This window comes from Mobula hypostoma, chromosome 3 (genome assembly GCF_963921235.1).
Source record: "Mobula hypostoma chromosome 3, sMobHyp1.1, whole genome shotgun sequence".
In the NCBI taxonomy this organism is placed as follows: Eukaryota; Metazoa; Chordata; class Chondrichthyes; order Myliobatiformes; family Myliobatidae; genus Mobula; species Mobula hypostoma.
Window position 1 is genome coordinate 178135507 of NC_086099.1, and position 19779 is coordinate 178155285.

Genomic DNA, 19779 nt, shown 5'->3' on the forward strand with positions numbered 1-19779 from the left:
AAATGGCACTTGCCAAAGCATTTCTGGGGGTAATCTCTAAATAAGTTTCTTCAGAATAATTGATAAATGAAAAAATGAGAACATCTTTAAACAAAATTTTTAAACCATTAACAAAGAAATCAGTATGTCCAAATAGATAAATATTAAAATAGTGGAAATTTAGAACAGTTCGACTCTGAGGTTAAGAAGGTATATGGTGCATTGGCTTTCATCAACCGTCAGATTGAGTTTAAGAGCCAAGAGGTAATGTTACAGCTATATAGGACCCTGGTCTGAGCGCACTTGGAGTACTATGTTCAGTTCTGGTCACCTCACTACAGGAAGGATGTGGAAACTATAGAAAGGTTGCAGAGGAGATTTACAAGGATGTTACCTGGACAGGAGAGAATGCCTTATGAATATAGGTTGAGTGAACTTGGCCTTTTCTCCTTGGAGTGGTGGAGGATGAAAGGTGACCTGATAGAGGTGTATAAGATGATGAAAGGCATTGATCATGTGGATAGTCAGAAGTTTTTTCCCAGGACTGAAATGGCTAACACGAGAAGGCACAGTTTTAAAGTGCTTGGAAGTTGGTACAGAGGAGATGTCAGGGGTGAGTTTTTTTACGCAGAGAGTGGTGAGTGCGTGGAATGGGTTGCCGGCAATGGTGGTGGAGGTAGGTATAATAGGGACTTCTAAGAGACTCCTGGAGCTTAGAAAAATAGAGGGCTATGGGTAACCCCTGGTAATTTCTAAAGTAATGTTCGGCACAGTATTGTGAGCCGAAGGGCCTGTATTGTGCTGTCGATTTTCTATGTTTCTATGTTTCTATATCTTATGCTCTTATTGTCTAAGTATGAGGTGATGCATTTTGAACAATTAAACCACAGTAAGACCTGCACTGTGAATGGCAGGGCACTGACAAGTGCTGTGGAACAGAGGGACCTAGGGGTTTAAGTATATAGTTTGCTGAAAGCATCTGCACAAATAGACAGGGTGGTGAAGAAGGCATTTAGCATGCTGGCCTTCATCATTCAGGGAAATGAACTTAGGATTAGGTACATTATGTTGCACTTCTATATCACTGATGAGGCCACACGTAAAGTATTGTGTTAGGAAAATTATAGGAAAGGCATTGTTGAGCTAGAGAGGGAGCAGACGAGGTTTATGAGGATGCTGCCTAGACTAGAGGGCCTGAATTGTAGAGAGAGATTGGAAACACTGCTTCTTTATTTCTTGAAGCACAACAAAATGAGGGATGACCTTTTTTGAAGTTTATAAAAAGATGAGGGGTATGGATAAGGTGGACAGTCATAGTCTTTTACACAGGGTTGGGGAGTCCAAAACTAGAGGACGGAAATACAAGATAAGAGGTGTGAAATTTAAAAGAGATCTTGGAGGTAATTTCTTTACACAGACGATACTGAGTACCTGGAATGAAATGCTACAGAAAGTGGTCAAGGTGGGAACAATTGCCACATTTAAGAGGCATTTGGATAGGTAGATGGAGGGGAAGAACTTTGAGGGTTATGGTCCGAATGTAGGGAACTGGATTTAGCTGGGAAGATGCTGTGATCAGCATGGACCAGTTGAGCCAAAGGATCTGTTTCTGTGCATATTACTCTTTTGACTCATCACTGTAATACCATTTACTGTGCCAGAGACCCAGGTTCAATTCCACTGCTATTTATAAAGAGTTTGTACATTTCCCCACCCCGCCCCACAACCATGTGAATTTCCCACAGGGTGCTTTAGTTTCCTCCCACATTCCAAAAATGTACAGGATAGTTGGTTAATTAGGCACATGGTTATAATTGGGCAGGGCTGGCTTGTTGGGCCAGAAGGGCCCGTTACTATGCTGTATCTCTAAATAAAGACAATAAAATACAGGCATTTGTTGTCAATGATGAAAGAAGAACTATCACTCTAGAAGACAGTGTAGAACATGTAAAGATGTGGTTCACCAGTACTTTCTCAAGAGCAGCTGGGAATGAATAACAGGACTTAAAAGCCACAGTGGAAGCAAGACATCCTCAATCATAAGGGCCAGTCTACGAAGAAGATGTGGACAGAGGACAAGAAAGGGTAATACCGATATTTGAAAATAGTACAGAGACAAAGTTACATTAAAGTACAGCACAGAAACAGACCCTTCAACCCAACTAGTCCATGCTGAACCATTTACATTGCCTACTCCCATTGACCTGCACCAGGACTATAGTCCTCCATGCCTCTACCATCCATGTACAGTGCCTATCAAAAGTATTCACTCCTTCTCCCCCCCCCAGAAGCTTCTATGTTGTAGAACATAATCACAGTTGATTTAATATTGCTTTTTTTGATACAGATCAACAGAAAAAGACTCTTTTGTGTCAAAGTGAAAACAGATCTCTACAAAGTGATCTAAATTAATTCCAAATATAAAACACAAAATAATTGATTGCATAAGTATTCACCACCTTTAATATGACACACCAAATCAATCATCACTGGTGCAGCCAACTAGTTTCAGAAGTCACATAATTAGTTAAATGAAGATCACCTGTGTGCAGTCAAGGTGTTCCAATTGATTGCAGTAAAAATACACCTGTAGCTGGAAGGTCCAACTGCTGGTTGGGGAGTAGGACTGGGGTGCTGGGGGTGGAGTGATGATTTTGTTGTGGGTGCATGTGTGAATGTGGTTGTGGAACTTGTTGAGGGAAAGAGATGGGGGAAGGAGTGGGAATTGCTGAGAGGGGGCCGCATGGATCTGGTAATGGCGGACAAGGTTGGGGGAAAGAGTGGAGAAGGAGTGGGATAGGGATTTGGGATCAGAGGTAGGCAGCTGGGGAGAAATGGATTATTGTGAAGGGAGAAATAAAGGGAATGAGGAGATAGTGAGGGGATGGATGAATAAAAACTGAGACAAAGGGAATAAAAGAATAAGAAATGACATTGGAGAGAGCTCTGAAAGTGAGGAAGATGAACAAGTTCAGAGAGAAGATGTTGACATAATTAGGTTTAATGAGAAGGCTCAAGGACACATGAAGAAAATTAACCCGTTTGTGCTAACAACTCTAGCAAATAAGATAGGGGAAATAGTATTTGCAAAAGTCCTTAATGATGGCAACCAATTGGTAAGATGTGCAAATGAGGAACAACTTGAGAAAGCACTCAAGCTAAAAGAGATAGGAAGATGCAAGGTGGAATACACAGGGAGGGTGGGAGCATGAAATGGTGGTTGTAAAGGAGTAATCACAGGGGTACCAATGAGTATAAATATGGAGGAGTTAAAGAGGAATATCAAAGGAGGAAAAGTAATGAATGTTCTAAGACAAAAAAACAAAGGAGGGAATGAAAAAGGAAAGTGAAACAGTATTGCTTGAATTTGAAGAAGAAAGAGTGCCAAGGAAGGCATTCCTGGGTTTCATGAGTTACCCAGTAAGGGTGTATGTGCCAAAGCCATTGAGGTGCTATAATTGTCAAAGGTTTGGACATGTAGCTAAAAACTGTAAAAGGCAGAGGAAATGTGCTAGATGTGGGTGTGATCATGAATATGGAAAGTGCAGAACAGGAGTGCAACCAAAATGCTGCAATTGTGGAGGAGCTCATAATGTGGCATGTAGTGGGTGTGAGGTTATGAGATGGGAGAAGAAAATTCAAGAAATAAGAGTGAAAAGAAAGATCACTTATGCAGAAGCTGTAAGAATCTCAAGAGAACAAATAATGCTCCTAATGAACAGGGAGCGATAGAGATGCGAGAGATGCAACAAAGAACAAATGACAGGATTTATGTAGACAAAAAGGCTCTAGTAACATTCATTGTAGGAGTGATTAACAGTACGGCTGAGGTAGTCATAAAGTGACAAAATTCAGCTGGTGATCAAAGCAGCAGTAAACCATTTAGGGTTAGTAGGACTGACATGGGAAGAAGTGAGGAAGAACCTCACTAATCAGTCAAGCCAGGAAGTGTCATGGGTTGGTTAATACTAATGATGGTGATTCTTTTGCAATGGAATGCAAGGAGCTTACTGGCCAAATAGCCAGGAATTCAAGCACTTTAATAAAGAAATGGTTGTAAAACTGGATGTAGTGTGTATTCAGGAAACTTGGTTGAAACCAACTTTAGAGTTTGTGGTATATGGGTATACAATGATAAGGAAAGATAGAAATCTGGGGGGAAGAAGGGGTTGTGCTATGTTAATCAAGAAAGGTATACCATATAGGGTACTAGAAAAAGGAGATGATCAGGAATACATAGTGGTGGAAGTGTTGGAGTGGTTATAATTAACTACTACAATCCATGTAGAAGGTTGGATTTGGACAGCCTATTAAGGATACAAGGACAAAACAGACATAAAGTAGTGTGGTGTGCAGATTTCAATGCTCACAGCACAATATGGGGGGATCCGATTACAGATTCAAATGGAAAGGTAATTGAAGATTTGATGGAAGAAAGGAATTTGGTGTGTATGAATGATGGTAGAGGAACAAAGATAAACATAACAACAGGAACTGAGTCAGTATTAGATATTACATTAGTGTCTAATACCTCGGCTGGTGTTAGTAACTGGGGAGTTTGGACTGCTTCAATGGTAGGCAGTGATCACTACCTAGCTTTATGTTCAGTGGGTGAAAGAGTTGAAGTAAGACCAGGTGCAGGAATCCCAAAGTGGGTGTTTGGAAAAGCAGATTGGGGTAAGTTCCAGAAGTTGAGTGAAGAAGCATTGATAAAGATTGATATTTCTGGAAATATAAATGAATTAAACAGTCAGGTGACTTCAGCAATTATTATGGCAGCAGAAGGATCTATACCCAGGAGTAAAAATAGGACGAATAGAAAACTGGTACCATGGTGGATAGAGGAATGTTGTAAAAAAACAAAAATAGAGCATTCAGGCTAGTTAAAAGAACCCATAATATGTGGCATTTGATTCAATATAAGAAGGCACAGGCAGTGGTGAGAAGAACTATACGTCAAGCTAAAAGGGCAAGTTGGAGTTTTTGCAACAAAATAGGAAGAACAACACCTGTGGGAGAGGTATGGGGAATGATTAAGAGGATGAGGGGAGATAGGAGGGAATGGGAATATCCAGTAATGATATCTGACGAGGAAACAGCAGTCTCCAGTAGGGATAAGGCTGAGATCATGGCCAAGTCATTTGTACAGATACACATCTCAGAAAATTTGTCTGAAGAAGGGAGAAGGAGAAGGGAAAGAACAATGAGTCAACACCCAGGTGTGTTAAACAGGAGGGAAGAAACAGATGATACAATTGATGATCCATTTATGTTGGCAGAAATGGTGAGAGCAATAAAGAGATCGAGACCAACCTCCCCAGGGAAAGATCTGATATGCAACACTGACAACGTGCTGGAGGAACTCAGCAGGTCGGGCAGCATCCATGGAAATGATCAGTCAATGTTTCGGGCCGGAAGCCTTTCGTTAGGACTGAAGAGGGAAGGGGCAGAGGCCCTATAAAGAAGGTGGGGGGAGGGTGGGAAGGAGAAGTCTGGTAGTATCAGGTGAAAAACCAGTAAGGGGAAAGATAAAGGTGTGGGGGAGGGGAAGCAGGGAGGTGATAGGCAGGAAAGGTGCAGAAGGAATGGGGAAAACACAATGGGTAGTAGAAGGAGGCGGAACCATGAGAGAGGTGATAGGCAACTGGGGGAGGGGGCAGAGTGAAATAGGGATAGGGGAGGGAGGGGGAGGGAATTACCGGAAGTTGGAGAATGCCAGATGAAGTGGTAAATGTGGGCTCACTTTTAATATTTAAGAAAAACTTGGACAGGTACATGGATGAAAGGTGTATGGAGGGATTATGGTCCAGGTGCAGGTCAGTGGGACGAGGCAGAAAAATGGTTCGGTACAGCCAAGAAGGGCCAAAAGGCCTGTTTCTGTGCTGTAATGTTCTATGGTTCTAATTCGATGTTCATACCAAGGGGCTGGAGACTACCCAGATGGTATATGAGGTGTTGCTCCTCCAACCTGAGTTTAGCCTCACCAGGGTAGTAGAGGAGGGCATGTATGGACATATCCCAATGGGAGTATGAAGCAGACTTGAAGTGGGTGGCAACCAAGAGATCCTGTCTGTTGTGGTGGATGGAGCGGAGGTGCTCGATGAAGCGGTCCCCCAATCTGCATCGGGTTTCACCGATGTAGAGGAGGCCGCACCGGGAGCACTGATGCAATAGGTAACCCCAACAGACTCACAAGTGAAGTGTTGCCTCACCTAGAAGGACTGTTTGGGGCCCTGAATGGTGGCAAGAGAGGTGGTGTAGGGACAGGTGTAGCACTTACGCTTACAGGGATAAGTGCCGGACGGGAGATCCGTGGGGAGGGACCGATCCCTGCAGAAAGTGGAGAGGGGTGGAGAGGGAAAGATGTGCTTAGTGGTGGGGTCCTGTTGAAGGTGGCGGAAGTTGCGGAGGATAATGTGCTGGATCTGGAGGCTGGTGGAGTGGTAGCTGAAGACAAGGGGAACTCTGTCCCTGTTGTGGTGGCGGGAGGATGGGGTGAGGGCCGAAGTGTGGGAAATGGAGGAGATGCGGGTGAGGGCATCATTGACGACTGTGTTATGCTAAAAAATCTAGGAGAAGGAGTGCTCTTGAAGTCGCTGCATTTTTATAACAGAGTGTGGGAGGAGGGAAGATTACCAAGTGCCTGGAAAGAAGCAGTAGTAATTCCAATATGGAAACCTGGCAAGGATCCGTCAAAAACCATTAGCTACAGACCAATAGCATTAACATCAAATATATGTAAGATAATGGAAAGGATGATAACAGAAAGGGCACCGTATGAGCTTGAGAAGAGCAGAAGTTATCAGAGTGGTTTTAGGAAGGGAAGGAATTCCATGGACTCAGTGATAAGGTTAGAGACTGAAATAAGAAAGGCCCAGGCAAATAAAGAATCTGTAGTTGCAGTGTTTTTTTGACATTGAAAAAGCCTATGATATGATGTGGAAGGAAGGATTGTTAATTAAACTGCACAAGATGGGGGTTGGTGGGAGAGTTTTTAATTGGATTAAAGATTTTTTGGTTGGTAGAAAAATTCAAGTTTGGATTGGATTATTGGATTATGAGGAGATTACAGATAGTAGCTACAGGGAGGTAGTTATGCCAGAGGAGCAGAGGATGGGAAATTGGGTCACTGTCAGGCGAGGGAAGAGGAAAGGGCAGGCAGAGCTGGGTTCCCCTGTGGCCATTTCCCTCAACAACAAGTATACTGCATTGGATACTGTTGGGGGGGGGAATGACTTACCTGGGACAAGCTGCAGTAGCCGGATCTCTGGCACTGAGTCTGGCTCTGCAGTGCAGAAGGGAGGGGGGAGAAAGAGGAGAGCGGTAGTGATAGGGGACTCGATAGTTAGAGGTACAGATAGGAGGTTCTGTGGTCGTGACAGAGAATCCAGGATGGTCTGTTGCCTCCCGGGTGCCAGGATCAAGGATGTCTCTGATCGATTGCATGACATTCTGAAGTGGGAGGGTGATCAGCCAGATGTCGTGGTGCACATCGGTACCAATGACATAGCAAGGAAGAGTGAGGAGGTCCTGGACAGTGAGTATAGAGAGCTTTGTAGGAAGTTGAAAAGCAGGACCTCGAGGGTGGTAATCTCAGGATTGCTACCTGTGCTACGTGCCAGTGAGGGTAAGAATAGGATGCTCTGGAGGATGAACAAGTGGCTGAGGAACTGGTGTAGGGGGCAGGGTTTCAGATTTCAAGATAATTGGGACCTCTTCTGGGGCAGGTGGAACCTGTACAAGAGAGACGGGTTACACTTGAACTACAGGGGGACCAATATCCTTTCAGGGAGGTTTGTTAGTGCTATTGGGGAAGCTTTAAACTAGATTTGCAGGGGGATGGGAACCAGAGTGCCAGAGCTGACAGTGTGGCTGGGGTGAAAATAAATGATGTTAAAAGTTCAAGCAAATCCGCTGATAGAAAGGTTGTGAGTGGTGGTAAAAATCTTCTGAGGTGTATATATTTCAATGCTAGGAGTATTGCGGGGAAGGCGGATGAGTTGAGGGCGTGGATTGACACGTGGAATTATGACGTTATAGCAATTAGTGAAACTTGGCCTCAGGAGGGGCAGGACTGGCAGCTAAATATTCCAGGGTTCCGATGTTTCAGATGTGATCGAGGCAGAGGAATGAAAGGTGGGGGAGTAGCATTGCTTGTAAGGGAAAATATTACAGCAGTGCTCAGGCAGGACAGATTACAGGGCTTGTCTACTGAGTCCTTATGGGTGCAGCTGAGAAACAGGAAAGGTGTGGCCACATTAGTGGGATTGTATTACAGTCCACCCAATAGTCAACGAGAATTGGAAGAGCAAATCTGCAGGGAGATAGCAGGCAACTGCAGGAAACATAAAGTTGTGGTGGTAGGGGATTTTAATTTTCCATATATTGATTGGGACTCCAATATTGTTAGGGGTCTAGATGGTTTAGAGTTTGTAAAATGTGTTCAGGAAAGTTTTCTAAATCAATATATAGAGGGACCAACTAGAGGGGATGCAATATTGGATCTCCTGTTAGGAAACGAGTTAGGACAAGTGACTTTGGTTCCAGTGATCATAACACCATTAGTTTCAACTTGATCATGGACAAGGATAGATCTGGTCCTAGGGCTGATGTTCTTAACTGGAAGAAGGCCAAATTTGAAGAAATGAGGAAGGATCTAAAAAGCATGGATTGGGACAGGTTGTTCTCTGGCAAGGATGTGATCGGTAGGTGGGAAGCCTTCAAAGGAGAAATTTTGAGAGTGCAGAATTTGTATGTTCCTGTCAGGATTAAAGGCAAAGTGACTAGGAATAAGGAACCTTGGTTCTCAAGGAATATTGCAACTCTGATAAAGAAGAAGAGGGAGTTGTATGACATGTATAGGAAGCAGGGAGTAAATAAGGTGCTTGAGGAGTATAAGAAGTGCAAGAAAATACTTAAGAAAGAAATCAGGAGGGCTAAAAGAAGACATGTGGTTGCCTTGGCAGTCAAAGTGAAGGATAATCCAAAGAGCTTTTACAGGTATATTAAGAGCAAAAGGATTGTAAGGGATAAAATTGGTCCTCTTGAAGATCAGAGTGGTCGGCTATGTGCGGAACCAAAGGAATTGGGGGAGATCTTAAATAGGCTTTTTGCGTCTGTATTTACTAAGGAAACTGGCATGAAGTCTATGGAATTAGGGGAAACAAGTAGTGAGATCATGGAAACTGTACAGATCGAAAAGGAGGAGGTCCTTGCTGTCTTGAGGAAAAGTAAAGTGGATAAATCCCCGGGACCTGACAGGGTGTTCCCTCGGACCTTGAAGGAGACTAGTGTTGAAATTGCAGGGGCCCTGGCAGAAATATTTAAAATGTCGCTGTCTACAGGTGAGGTGCCGGAGCATTGGAGAGTGGTCCATGTTGTTCCGTTGTTTAAAAAAGGATCGAAAAGTAATCCGGGAAATTATAGGCCGGTAAATTTAACGTCGGTGGTAGGTAAATTATTGGAGGGAGTACTAAGAGACAGAATCTACAAGCATTTGGATAGACAGGGACTTATTAGGGAGAGTCAACATGGCTTTGTGCGTGGTAGGTCATGTTTGTCCAATCTGTTGGAGTTTTTCGAGGAGGTTACCAGGAAAGCGGATGAAGGGAAGGCAGTGGATACTGTCTACATGGACTTCAGTAAGGCCTTTGACAAGGTCCCGCATGGGAGATTAGTTAGGAAAATTCAGTCGCTAGGTATACATGGAGAGCTGGTAAATTGGATTAGACATTGGCTCAATGGAAGAAGCCAAAGAGTGGTGGTAGAGAATTGCTTCTCTGAGTGGAGGCCTGTGACTAGTGGTGTGCCACAGGGATCAGTGCTGGGTCCATTGTTATTTGTCATCTATATCAATGATCTGGATGATAATGTAGTAAATTGGATCAGCAAATTTGCTGATGATACAAAAATTGGAGGTGTAGTAGACAGCGAGGAAGGTTTTCAGAGCCTGCAGAGGGACTTGGACCAGCTGGAAAAATGGGCTGAAAAATGGCAGATGGAGTTTAATGCAGACAAGTGTGAGGTATTGCATGGTGGAAGGACAAACCAAGGTAGAACATACAGGGTTAATGGTAAGGCACTGAGGAGTGCAGTGGAACAGAGTGATCTGGGAATACAGATACAAAATTCCCTAAAAGTGGCGTCACAGGTAGATAGGGTCGTAAAGAGAGCTTTTGGTACATTGACCTTTATTAATCAAAGTATTGAGTATAAGAGCTGGAATGTTATGATGAGGTTGTATAAGGCATTGGTGAGGCCGAATCTGGAGTATCGTGTTCAGTTTTGGTCACCAAATTACAGGAAGGATACAAATAAGGTTGAAAGAGGGCAGAGAAGGTTTACAAGGATGTTGCTGGGACTTGAGAAACTCAGTTACAGAGAAAGGTTGAATAGGTTAGGACTTTATTCCCTGGAGCGTAGAAGAATGAGGGGAGTTTTGATAGAGGTATATAAAATTATGATGGGTATAGACAGAGTGAATGCAAGCAGGCTTTTTCCACTGAGGCAAGGGGAGAAAAAAACCAGAGGACATGGGTTAAGGGTGAGGGGGGAAAAGTTTAAAGGGAACATTAGGTGGGGCTTCTTCACACAGAGAGTGGTGGGAGTATGGAATGAGCTGCCAGACGAGGTGGTAAATACAGGTTCTTTTTTAACATTTAAGAATAAATTGGACAGATACATGGATGGAGGTGTATGGAGGGATATGGTCCGTGTGCAGGTCAGTGGGACTAGGCAGAAAATGGTTCGGCACAGCCAAGAAGGGCCAAAAGGCCTGTTTCTGTGCTGTAGTTTCTATGGTTCTATAGTTCTATGGATCAGAATTATCAAAACAATACATAGCGGGAAATGGCACACCTCAAGGTAGTGTGATTAGCCCGTTACTTTTCATCATTATGATCAATGATGTCTTCACAAAGGTACCAGTCACTGTTTGTGGATGATGGGGCCTTGTGGAAAAGAGGCAGGAACATGGAGCATATAATCAGGAAACTACAAGGAGCAATTGATGAAGTGGTGGAGTGGGGTTATGATTGGGGATGTAGATTTTCAGTAGAAAAAACTCGAACTGTATTTTTCACCAGGAAAAGGATTGAGGTAGGGAAGAAGTTAAGAATGTATGGGATTGAATTAGAAAGGGTTGGATCATTTAAATTTCTGGGAGTTATATTTGATTCACGATTAACATGGGCAGACCATATCAGGAAAGTTGAGGAGAAATGTAAAAAAGTAATAAGTGAAATGAGATATTTGACTGGTAGGGAATGGGGAGCAAGTTGTTCAGTGTTGAAGGGAATGTATGTGGCTTTAGTAAGATCTGTGTTGAACTATAGAAATATAGCATATGGATCAGCAGCTAGGTCTCTTATAAGGAAACGATGTAATTCAGGCTCAGGCTTTGAGAGTGTGCAGTGGGGCTTTTAAAACATCACCAGCATCAGCCCTACAGGTAGAAATGGGAGTAATTCCTTTGGAACTAAGAAGGATGCAACTGATGGCAAACTACTGGGCTAATTTGCAGGGGCACAATGATTCTCACCCTGCTAAAGGAGTGTTGCAGGAGTCCTGGGAAAATGGGAAGTTTCAGAGGGATAACTTTAGTCAGGTAGGGAATGATATTGCTAAAGAATGTGGAATGTTTGATCTAAGGATAAGTCCTTCAGTAGTTTATCCGGTTGTTCCTCCATGGAAGCTTGTATGGCCTGACATAGACTGGCATTTGTTAGAGGTAAAAAGGAAAGGAAAATATAAAACTGATTTGGTAAGTGCATTTAACTGTCATGTGATGGAAAAGTATAGTGATTATACTCAGATTTATATGGATGGTGCTAAGGAACCTGAAACAGGAGTGACAGTGTTTGGGGTGGCTATACCAGCAAAAGAAATTGGAATCAGCAGAAGAACATCTAATAAGTTAGGGGTGCAAACAGTGGAGATGCTGGCAGTGTTGGTTGCGTTGCGATGGGTGGAGAAAGCTAGACAAATCAAAGCGTTGATATGCTCAGATTCATCCTCAGTTCTAGCAAGTTTAAGGTCTTTTCACCCAAACAGTCGGCAAGATGTACTTTATGAAGTCCTTCAGTCAGTCACAAGAATTGCAAATCAGGGAGGTCAGGTAAAATTACTATGGGTTCCAGCACATGTAGGGGTGAAGGTGAATGAGAGGGTGGATGAGTTGGCAAAGAGGGTGTTAGAGAAAGAAAATATAGAAATGCACATTAGTATCAGTAAAGAAGAGGTTAAGTGAGTAATCTGGGAAAAAAATCAACCAAATGTGGCAAGAAAGATGGGACAGGGAGGGGAAAGGGAGGCATTTATATCAAATATAAAAAGGTGTTGCAGGTACTAGGGTAGGTTGTGTATACAGAAGAGAGGAAACCGTGGACTAGGTTAAGGCTGGGGCACTGTGCATTAAACAAAACATTGAAAATGAAAGGGAAACACCAGACAGGATTCTGTGAGGAATTTCAGGAAGAGGAGTCAGTAGAACATGTAGTTCTGAGTAGCAGGAAGGATGGGATACAGAGAGAGATGATGAGAATTAATCTAAGGGAATTGCGGGGTGCAGGAATTCACACTAAAGGGGTTGCTGGGTATGGGTGAGAGAGCACAGGTTAGGGTAGTTTTTAGCTTTCTTAAGGGGTACAGGGTTTTTTTTAATAGGATATGACGGAGAAGCAGGAATAGGGTACTTGGATGGCCAAAGTTGGGAGGATAAAGTGTAGGTTAGGGTATGTGTGTGTGAGTGATTGGGTGAAGGGATTTAGAATGTAAGTCTGTTGCACACTCCAGAGCAGAAGGTGGCAGTAATGCACCATTAAGCTGGGTGCCAACTGCCGTAAAACAAGATGGGGGGGGAGGGAAAGAGAGTGAGATATATATATATATATATATATATATATATATATCTCCAACTGCTGGTGAGTCAGTATCCTGGCAAAAACTACACTATGAAGGCAAAAGAACACTCCAAGCAACTCTGTGAAAAGGTTATTGAAAAACACAAGTCAAGAGGCGCATACAAGAAAATTTCTAGGTCTCTGAATATCCCATGGAATATAGGTAAGTCAGTCATCAAGAAATGGAAAGAATATGGCATAGCTATAGATCCATCTAGATCAGATAGTCCTCAAAAACTGAGTGACCATGCAAGAAGAGATCTAGTGATGGAGGCCACCAAGAGATCTGGAGGGGTTACAAGCTTCAGTGGCTGAGATGGGAGACTGTGCAAATGACTATTGCCCGGGTGCTTCAGCAGTTGCAGCTTTATGGGAGAGTAACAAAGAGAAAGCCACTGTTGGGGGGGGGAAAAACTCACATGAAATCAGGGCTAGGGTTTTCAGAAGGTATGTGGGAGACTCTGAAGACAGCTGGAAGAAGCTTCTATGGTCTGATGAAACCAAAATTGAGCTTTTGGCCATCAGACTAAACACTACATTTGGTATAAGCCAGTCAAACACTACACATCATCAAAAACACACCCATCTCTACCGTGAAACATGGTGGATGCATCACACTGGGGATGCTTCATTGCACCAGGCCCTGGAAGGCTTGTGAAGGTAGAGGTTACATTGAATGCAACAAAATACAGGGAAATCCTGGAGGAAAACCTAACGCAGTCTGCAAAAGAACTGCGACTTTGAAGAAGGTCTGTTTTCCAGCAAGACAATGACCCCAAGGATAATGCCAAAGCTTCAAATGAATGGCTTAAAGACAACAGAATGAATGTCCTGGAGAGGCAAAGTCAGAGTCCGGACCCAATCCAATTGAGACTTTGTGGCTGGAATTGAAAAGGGCTGTTCACTCATGATCCCCAGACAATCTGACAGAGCCTGAGCAGTTTTGTAAAGAATCTTTGTGGGGGGAGGGGAAGGAAATTGCAATGCCCAGATGTGCAAAGCTGATGGAGACCTATCCACACAGACTAGAACTAGGGGACATAGCCTCCAGATTAGGGGAGTAGATTTAAGACGGCAATAAGAAAGAACTGCTTTTCCAAGAGAGTGGTGAATCTGTGGAATTCTCTGCCCAATTAAACTGTGGAGGCTATCTCAGTAAATGTATTTAAGACAAGGTTGGATAGATTTTTGCATAGTAGGGGAATTAAGGGTTATGGGGGAAAAGCAGGTAAGTGGAGATGAGTGCATGGCCAGATCAGCCATGATTTTATTGAATGGTGGAACAGGCCCAACGAGCCAGATGGCCTGCTCCTGCTCCTATTTCTTATGTTCTTATGTTGACTCATTGCTACCAAACGTGCATCTACTAAATACTGGCATGAAGGGGGGTGAGTAATTATGCAATTAGTTGATTTGTGTTTAATAACTGTAATAAATTTAGACTAGTTTGTAGAAATTTGTTTTCACTTTGATACAAGTCTTTTTCTGTTGATCAGTGTCAAAAATGATAATGATGATGATGACGTTGACTCAGACCTGAGAGGTCAGCGTCGGGCATTTTCATGCCTTACAAGGCGCAGTAAGTGTCAAAAAACCAAATTCCATCCATTGTGATTCAATGTAGTAAAACACTAAAACAGGAAAACTTCCAAGGAAAGGGGGGAATAGTTTCAATAGGCACTGTACCTGTTCAAACTTCTCTTAAGCATTGAAATCAAGCCTGCATGCACCACTTGCACTGGCAGCTCGTTCCATACTCATGGCCCTCTGAATGAAGAAATTTCTTCTTATATTGCCCTTAAACTTTTCGCCTTTTAATCTTAATCCATGACCTCTAGTTGTAGCCGAATGCAATCTCAGTGGAAAAAGCCTAGTTACGTTTGCCCTATCTCTATCCTTCATAATTTTGTGTAGTTCTATCAAATCTCCCCTCAATCTTCTATGTTTCAAAGAATAAAGTCCTAACTTATTCAATCTTTCCTTGTAACTCAGGTCCTCCAGACCCGGCAACATCCTTGTAAATTTTCACTGTACTCTTTCAACCTTATTTATCTTTCCTGTAGGTAGATGACCAAAACTGCGTAGAATTCTCTAAATTAGGCTTCCCTATCATATTTTCAACTTCAACATAACATCCCATCTCCTGTACTTAATGCTTTAGTTTATGAAGGCCAATGTGCCAAAAGCTTTCTTTATAATGCCACGTACCTGTGATACCACTTTCAGTGGATTATGGATCTGTGTTCCCAGATCCCTTTGTTCTACAGCACTCCTCAGTGCCCTACCATTCACTGTGTAAAACCCACCTAGGCTGGTCCTACTGAAGTGCAACAGAGTGTACTTGTCTGCATTAAATTCCACCTGCCATTTTTTTCCAGCTCATTTTTTTCCAGCTGGTCTAGATCCTGCTGCAAGCTTTGATAGTCTTCCTTGCTGTCCACTACATCCTCATTCTTGGTGTCATCTGCAAATATATTGCTCCAGTTAACCATATTATCATCCAGATCATTGATATAATGACAAGTAACAACGGACGCAGCACCGATCCCTGCGGCACTCTACTAGTCACTGACCTCCAGTCAGAGGCAACCATCTGCTACTACTCTGGTTCTCTCACAAAGTCAATGTCTAATCTGATTTACTACCTCATCATGAATGCCGGGCAACTGAAACTTCTTGACCAACCTCCTATGCGGGACCATGTCAAATGCCTTGCTAAAGTCCATGTAGATAACATCAATTGCCTTGCCTTCATCAACTTTCCTGGTAACTTTCTCGAACCTCTATAAGACTGGTTAGACATGACCTATCCCACATGAAGCTATACTGACGATCCCTAATCAGTCCATATTTATCTAAATACTCATATCCAGCCTCTTAGAATACCTCCCAACTTACCAGTGTTGGTAAGTTCAAGGAATGGACTTAAAGGTAAAAGCAATTCACTCTTTGTATGAAATGTTGCATTTCTGATGGAAAAATTTGACAGCATAAATAATACCCCAGAATGATAAACTGCAGACTGACTTGGATGCAAGTTGACTAAACAAGAGAGACATTTGTTTTTTGGAAGGATGTGGCCTTGCACTGGAGAGAAAATAAGATTTTAGTTACGGGGAGTGATTGGATAGGCTGGATCAAAGGAGGCTGAGGGGTGATCTGATAGAAGTGTATATGATTATGACAGGTACATATAGGGTAGATAGTCAAATTAGTTTTTCCCATGGTAGGGGAAATTGAGTACAGTTACATGGAGTGCTGCACAAGAATGCAGAATCTATCATCAAGACACTCAGCAACCAATCCAGGCTCTCTTGGTTGTTTGTCAGTATTTGTCTGGTTATGCAGTTTTTCATAAAATTTTATTGTATTTCTCTTTTTCCTGTAAATGTCTACAAGCAAATGTATCTCAGGTTAGTAAGTAGTAACATACATATTTTAATAATAAATTTACTTTGAACTTTAGAGAATCAAAAAGGGAACATAGGTTTAAGGAAGACCATTAGTTTGAGAGGAAAGGGTATTAAAAGGGATCTAAGAGGCAAGATTTTTTTTTACAGTGATTAATGTTTGGGATACACTGCCAGAGGAAGTGGTGCAACCAGATAAAAGCACTGCATTTATGGAAGGCAGAGTAAGATACAATTCCTATGCATGGAAATGGGATTGGTGCGGATGAACAAAAATGGTTGTCATGGATGTGGTGGGCAAATTAGCTGTTTTTCTTGCTGCATGACTCTAACAACTCAATAAAAATAGCCACTTAATGAAGATAATAGAATTCTCAACTTCATTTTATGACAGATGCAATACAAGAAATGGTTGATAATGTATGCAATCTTAATAATACTTTAGGGTACAATGTACAAAATAATATAAAGATGGAGATATAATTAGATTTTTCTTGTGCGTTACTCACTGAGTATTTATCTTCTATTAGATCAGCAATACGATTTACGTCCAAAGGCCTCGGGTATACATCCTATTAAATAAGGAGATGAAATATGTTGTTATTTTTTAATTGACTTGGTTTACAAATAACTTTACCAAAGGGATTGAGACATTTTTGTAAGGTTTAAAGTTCTGTGTAAACAATTTGTCTCATTTTTAAAAAGAAATTGTGGATGATTGTAAATGAGAAATAAGCCTGTAGGTCAAGAACGCAATTGTAATTCCATTTTAGGAATAAGATACGGCAAGCTATAGTATCTTTAAAGTCATCTAATCCAATATGATAATTAAACATTTTACTCAAATAGCAGATGCAGATTAAAATTTAAATATTGCTAGAGTAACCATGAAAATGTGCTAAAAAGGTTATACTCCACTTCTGAAATTTGGTTTTATTGATTTTAATGACAAAGACCAATTTCTGAAACCAAGTGTTTATAATTTCTGTGAATCTTTCTCAAAATAAAAATTGCCATTATTCTTTTTATTATTATGTTGTCCATAATTTTTTCTGCAATGACTCCATGCATTGAAAATGGTGTTCACAATCATAACCCAGGTATGAACAGAAGTAACGAATTTTAGTGTGAAGAAACAACTAATAACCCTCAACATCAAAACAATTGTCAACCAAGTAGTGTTAGAATATCCTACCCAAACAAGGTGAAATATAAATCTTTTGTGTGGCAAAGGTCAAACCTAACTGAAAATGAGCAATTGTGAAGCTGGAGATGGTTATTGATGGATGTCCTCAGGGATGTGTTCTTAGTTCAATTGTTGCTTCTCCATCAAAAACTTCATAACACTATACTTGAAGCAGATTTTTACAGGAAGCATCTGAATATATGGAATTTTACTATTTTTAAGATTTTAATAAAACTTTTATTATTCATTCAAGGAATGTGGGCTGGATACAATTGAAGTGCCTTGATCAGAAACGTCAATGGTCATAGATGGGGTGCCGATCAATTAGATTCTATGTCCTTTAGGAATACTTTTGAAGTCACACACATTTAGGCAAGTGGAAAGTATTTCATCACATTTTTTATTTGAACCTTGTAAATAGTAAACACTATTTGGGTGTTAGGAGGTGAATACTCGCTGTAAAATTCCTAGTCCTTGAACTGTTCTCATAGCCACATTCCATTGAATAAAATCTGGCCCAAAATTAAATTCTTCTAAAGTTTTGAATAAATAATTCCATTCAACTTGATCAAAAGCCTTCTCAGCATCTAAAGAAATCACACATTCCGATATCTCCTTCGAAGGGGAATAAACGATGTTTAATAAATGACAAATATTAAACTGGGAATATCTTTTTTTTAATAAATCTCATCTGATCATCAGAAATGATAGATGGTAAAATATTTAAAATTCTATGGGCCAGAACTTTAGATAGGATTTTAGTATCAACGTTAATTAAAGAGATTGGTCTGCATGAACAGCATTCAGTTGGGTTTTTATTCTTTTTAAGAATAAGCGAAATAGAAGCTTCATAAAAAGATTGCGGCAACCTACCCAACTTGAAGGAGTCCGAAAAAAACTGCACATAAATGAGGTATAATCAGTGAGGAAAAAGCCTTATAAAATTCTGCAGAAAATCCATCAAGACCCGGATTGCAAGGAACGTACAGCCTCGGCAATTTCCTCATACAAAATAGGTTGATCCAACTGTTTTCGGTTACCAACAGAAAGTGTAGGAATGTTTAATTGGTCTAAAAATTATTCATTACAGTGTTATCTTTGGGAGGGTCAGAACTATAAAGTTTAGAATAAAATTCTTTAAAAATATCGTTTATTTCTAAATGGTCAGTTGTCCTATCACCATTGGCTTTACAAATTTCTTTAATTTGCCGTTTAGCTATAAAGGTTTTTAACTGGTAGCCAATAATTTACCTGTTTTGTCTCCGTAGATATAAAATTGACTTATTTTTTAAAAGTTGAGTTTCAATTGGATATGTTAAAAGAAGATCACATTTAGTTCGAATTTCAACACGCCTTTTATATAAAGCAGGACCTGCAGCCAAGGCATATTTTTGGTCTAATTGTTTTAACTGATTAGCTAACTCAATTCTCTCTTTATTGGCTTTTATCTTGACACTTGCAGTATAGGAAATAATTTGACCTCTAATAAAAGCCGTAAAGGAATCCCATATAATAAGACTAGAAGTCTCCTCCAAAGTATTCTCTTCAAAGAGAAAAGAATAATCTGTCTCTCCAGAAACTTTAAGAAATCTTTATCAGATAGCAAAGTTAAATTAAAATGCCAAGATCAGTTTATTTGAGGAAGACCAGGGAGATTTAAAGATAAAAGCACCGGAGCATGATCTGAAACAGCAATTTCCTTATATTCGCAGGATCGAACTAAAGGAATCATTTGACTATCAATGAAAAAGTAATCAATCCTGGAATACGTATGATGGATATGAGAAAAAAAATGAATACTCCTTATCGAGTGGATGTAAGAAACACCATACATCAACAATACCACATTTCATTAAAAAAGATTGAATAAACAAAGCTGATTTATTAGGTGTCACTGTTTTAAAGGATGATCTATCTAAAACTGGATCTAACCAGGAATTAAAATCTCCTCCCATCACCAATGAGTAAAGGCTCAAATCTGGCAGAAACGGGGGAAAAAATGCTCAAAAAATCCTGGATCATCTGTATTCGGAGCATACAGATTGGTAAATACCATTAACTTATTATCTAATTTCCCTGACACTATGACAAAACACCCATTAGTATCAGACACTGCTTTATGTTGGACAAAGGGAACTGTATTATCCATAAAGATTGAAACTCCCCTAGACTTAGCCTGAAATGAAGAGTAAAAATGATATCCATTCCATCTACTGAAAAGATGTAAGTTGTCAAAATTACATGCGTGTTTCTTGCAAAAATTTTTAAAATATAAAAATTAGGCCTTAAGTTTTTAATATAGGCA

At 40.9% G+C, this 19779-nt stretch overlaps 1 protein-coding gene across 1 annotated transcript in view; it reads right to left on the reverse strand.

The window, feature by feature from the left end:
- LOC134343761 (cilia- and flagella-associated protein 69-like) overlaps positions 1 to 19779 on the reverse strand; it is a 182941-nt gene that overhangs the window by 148624 nt on the left and 14538 nt on the right. Inside the window, exon 2 of the mRNA XM_063042501.1 lies at positions 16798 to 16860. Coding sequence (XP_062898571.1) covers positions 16798 to 16860 — 63 coding nt within the window. The remainder of the gene's footprint in view (positions 1 to 16797; positions 16861 to 19779) is intronic.